Genomic DNA, 4,046 nt, shown 5'->3' with positions numbered 1-4,046 from the left:
ATGGAAGCAGCAAAAATCAAAACTGAAAAGCAAAGAGAAAAATGACTAAAAAATGAAACATAATATCCAAGAACTGTGGGACAACTACAAAAGTTGTAACATACATGTAATGGTAATATAAGGAGAAGAGAAAGGAACAGAAAAAATATTTTAAGCAATAATAACTGAGGATTTCCCACAAATTAATGTCAGACATGAAATCACAGATCTGGGAAGCTCAGAGAACTCCAAGCAATAAAAATAAAGTTAAAAATTTTAGAACTATGAATTCAAACTGCAGAAAATGACAGATAAAGAAAATATACTATAAGTCAGGGGATATTGAAAGAAGTCAGTTATTTCTTGTTTGCTGTTATTTCCACTATTTTGTGGGGGGAGGGCTTTATGATTTTATACCTTGCTCAATAGGAACATGACAATAAGGTATTTGAGGATACAAGTAAGACCAATATCTTGCTATAAAAGCAAGATGGATTTTAGTTCTACAAAAAAAAATAGTTTTAGTTTTGTAAAGCTTTTTTGTTATTTTGTAGTTCTTCCATTTAATTTCTATTGTGGTAAAAAAAACAGACACACACACACACCAAAAATGTAGTATTTCACCAATTTTTAGGTGTACAGGACAGTATTGTATTTTCATTTTCATTTGTTGATATCTGGTGTAACTTCAGGCTTCTTAAACTTGATCAGACTGATAAGAAAGCTGGAAAACGCTCTGGGTGTACATGGGGAGAACATGTGTGCTACTCGGCAGCATGTCCTGTTTATGTCTGTTAGGGAATGTAGTTCAATTAATCTACATGGCGTTGATCAAGTCCTCCATTTCCTTATTGATCTTTTGTCTGATTGACCAAAACAAAATCGAGGCAACCATGACCAAGGTGATACACAAACTGTTTAACAACATCACAGCACAGGGCCAACACTTAGCACCTGTCTGCCTGGGAAGAGCTGTGACAGGTGGGGGTGGGGGTGGTAACCCCAGATTGTCTCCTGTTCTCAGAAAGCCAGTTTCCCAGCCCAAGCAGATGGAAACCCAAAGTTGAAGGTCAAACACCCATCACACTGGAGCAATGTTTCACTTGTTCAAACTCCCCTCTTCCAAGACTAAATCACCAGCCTTGGGGAAATTAGTTCAGAATTCCGCTTTTTTCCTTGAGTTCTTATTCTAAGTGAGGACAAACTACACGTAAAATATATAATGTGTAAGAGCACATTATAACACACACTATCTGATAAATGAATTGACTTATATAATTGAAAGTACTATCGTTGGTTTTTGTGAGTGAGTTATATCATTTCTATGAGCCTGAAGGCATTTAAATCTCCCTCCTGCTGCCCATTCTTCTCAGGAAGCCATGGCATTTAGGGAACTTCAACCACTGAGGTTTGGTAGTGGGGTCCCTCATTTCTTCCTGCATAAAACCCCTTTAGATTTGCCAGAAACCATCCCTTACCCAAACCAAAGGTAATGCCACATAATTAAATCTACTTCCTATTTTATCGACCAGTGTCCCCACCTCATACCTTGACCAAAATATCCAGAGGGAGGGAGAATTTCCCCGAGATCTTCTTGCTGCTGAGATCCTGCAGCACAGGGCTGTTGAGCAGCTCCACGGTGTCGGTCACAACATACAGATTCACCCCTGCTTCCCGGCATTGCCTCAGGAGGGCTGGCTCTGGGTCCAGAAGTTTCCTGTGGGGAGGAGAGGGTCAGAGTGGGAAGAGGTGCCTTCCCAGGTGGCCCTGCGTCACCCTCCTCCTCAGGACCTGGAAGGGGTGTTCCTGCCACAGGTAGAAAGATCCTGGCACATGGGGTAAGTTACCAAGAAAAGCGAAACATCTTTGCTATGCAGGGTGCAGGGGCCCCATTTTCTGATGGGGGCATGGGAAGGAGAGTACGCAGGCCATTTTGTGAAAGGCATCAGCATTTTCTAAAATTATATTGGTCCTGTTAAAAGGTAATTTATAGAGGCCCAGTGCCAGGGCCTCCCACCTGAAGAGGCCGGGAGCGGACAGGTCCACGTGGTTGACAACAGTCCCCAGGGACCCTGAACATTGTTCAGAGGCACAGCCAGGGTGGGCTGGGGGCAAACAGATGTTTATCTGTTTGTGATGAAGCAGGAGGTGCTGGATGAGTTTCCAGGACAAGCACATGGGGATGTGGACAGAGTAACTGTCCCTGGCAGGTGGCTGGGAGGGCTGCCGTGAAGATGCAGTCTGGGTGGGGACATGACGGGTTGAAAGTACTGAAGACGAATATCATCTGCATTTCCATTCTCAGGCTCAACTCTTGTTCCACTAAAGGCCCCACTGGGTTGGCGCCCTGTAGAAAACCGCGGGGAATACTGAGAGATCCTTGCATTGCTTTTCAGTGGAGGAGGTCCCTGAATGTCCAGTGTGGGTTTTCCCGTCACCCTTTGGTGGAAGTCAAGGCCCTTAGTGTGTCTCTAAGATGTTATGTCATCTGACGTTCACTCACCTCCAAGCCTCACTTCTGTCACCTTCATCCTGGTTGGCTAAGCTCCCACCTCACTGACTTCCCGCGGCTCCAGAAAACGTCAAGCTGGTACTGGTCCAGGCTTCAGACCCCTCATCTGGACCACTTTCTTCCTGCTCTTTGCTCCCTTTAGTCTGCAGGTCTCAGTTCAACTGTTAGCTCCACAGAGAGACCTAATTAGGCCCCTCCCTCTAGCCCCTCTCCCACCAGCTCCTGACACCACCCACATCCAGTTATCAAAAGTGTCTCACTGCCTTTCTCTTCACATTGCAAGCTTGACCTCAGACAGACGTTTTTTCTTGGTGCTGGATAATAAAATGTGTCCCTCAAATTGGAGCCTCTCAACTGCTGAAAAATTTCTAGGACAATTTTTATTTTATTTTCCTGCAGCTAAAACCCACATACTCTTTTACACCATAAAGTCTTTGTAAATGTTAGTTCTAATAAGTCTTACAAGACACCAGTAGAAACTGTGCTACGCCCGGTCAAGTAGCTTTCAGTCTCCAAGAGCCTGGGATTTTCACTAGTTGCTTTAGTATTTCTTTGCACTGATAGAAATACTATTTAGGCCTGGCCTGTGTTGCTCAGTGGTTCTCCAGCATAGGCCTGGCCTGTGTTGCTCAGTGTCAACCTATGAATCAGGAGGTCACAGTTCAAATCCCAATCAGGGCAAATGCCTGGGTTGCAGGCTCGATCCCCAGTATGGGGTGTGCAGGAGGCAGCCAATCTCTCTCATCATTGATGTTTCTGTTGCTGTCTCCCTCTCCCTTCCTCTCTGAAATAAAAATATTTTTTTAAAAGAAATACTCTTTAGAGAGAAACCAAGATGGCGGCATAGGTAAACACGTGAAATTGCTGCCTCACACAACCACTTCAAAAATACAACTAAAAGACAAAACGGACATCATCCAGAACCACAGGAAGGCTGGCTGAGTGGGAATTCTACAACTAGAAGGAAAGCAAAGCACACTGAGACTCAGAGGAGGAGCGGGAGTAAAGTGCAGAGGTATGGAGGCCAAAAGGGCTGGCAGCTGAGGACATGGCACATGCAGAAAGGGCTGGCAACTGAAGACAAGGCGCACACGGAAAGGGCTGGCAACTGAGGACGAGGCTGTCTTTTTGAATCGGGAGGAAGACACAGGCCCCCAACTGCTCTGAACTCCAGTTACAGGAAGTCTCTGGGGACCCAGACTCATGCTCGAGGAAACTGGACTGTCTGGCAGTGGGAAGAACTTGGAACTAGAGGGTGGCTTTATCTCAGAGGAGCTTGCAGTGATTACCTTGGGACACTGAGACTCGGGGCCTCTTAGGGTAGGCCTGAGGATCAGCCATAGCTGTTTGCTCCGCCCTGTTGATTCCCTGAGACCCCGCCCCACCCCAGCTGTGTACAGAGGCTTTTTCATATGAATGACTTGGCCCTTTGCAATCTAAAATTACCTTACAAACTGCAGCTGGGTCAGAGAGATGCAGAACATCCAAAAGAAGGCCCAAGGCTCCATAGCAGCTTGCATTGCTTCACAGCTGGGACTCATCTGGCACCTCCAAA

The 4,046-nt window shown here is 45.6% G+C and overlaps 1 protein-coding gene across 1 annotated transcript in view; it reads right to left on the bottom strand.

Annotated features, from left to right (window-relative positions):
• The window catches only part of LOC102766280 (gasdermin-C-like), a 46,094-nt gene that overhangs the window by 22,270 nt on the left and 19,778 nt on the right, over positions 1-4,046 (bottom strand). Inside the window, exon 5 of the mRNA XM_015561457.1 lies at positions 1,528-1,696. Within this exon, the coding sequence (XP_015416943.1) occupies positions 1,528-1,696 (169 nt within the window). The remainder of the gene's footprint in view (positions 1-1,527; positions 1,697-4,046) is intronic.

The sequence above is a fragment of the Myotis davidii genome, unplaced genomic scaffold, assembly GCF_000327345.1.
Source record: "Myotis davidii unplaced genomic scaffold, ASM32734v1 scaffold30, whole genome shotgun sequence".
Lineage (NCBI taxonomy): Eukaryota > Metazoa > Chordata > Mammalia > Chiroptera > Vespertilionidae > Myotis > Myotis davidii.
Note: the sequence above shows the minus strand (reverse complement) of the source record. Positions and strands in the feature narration are given on the sequence as shown.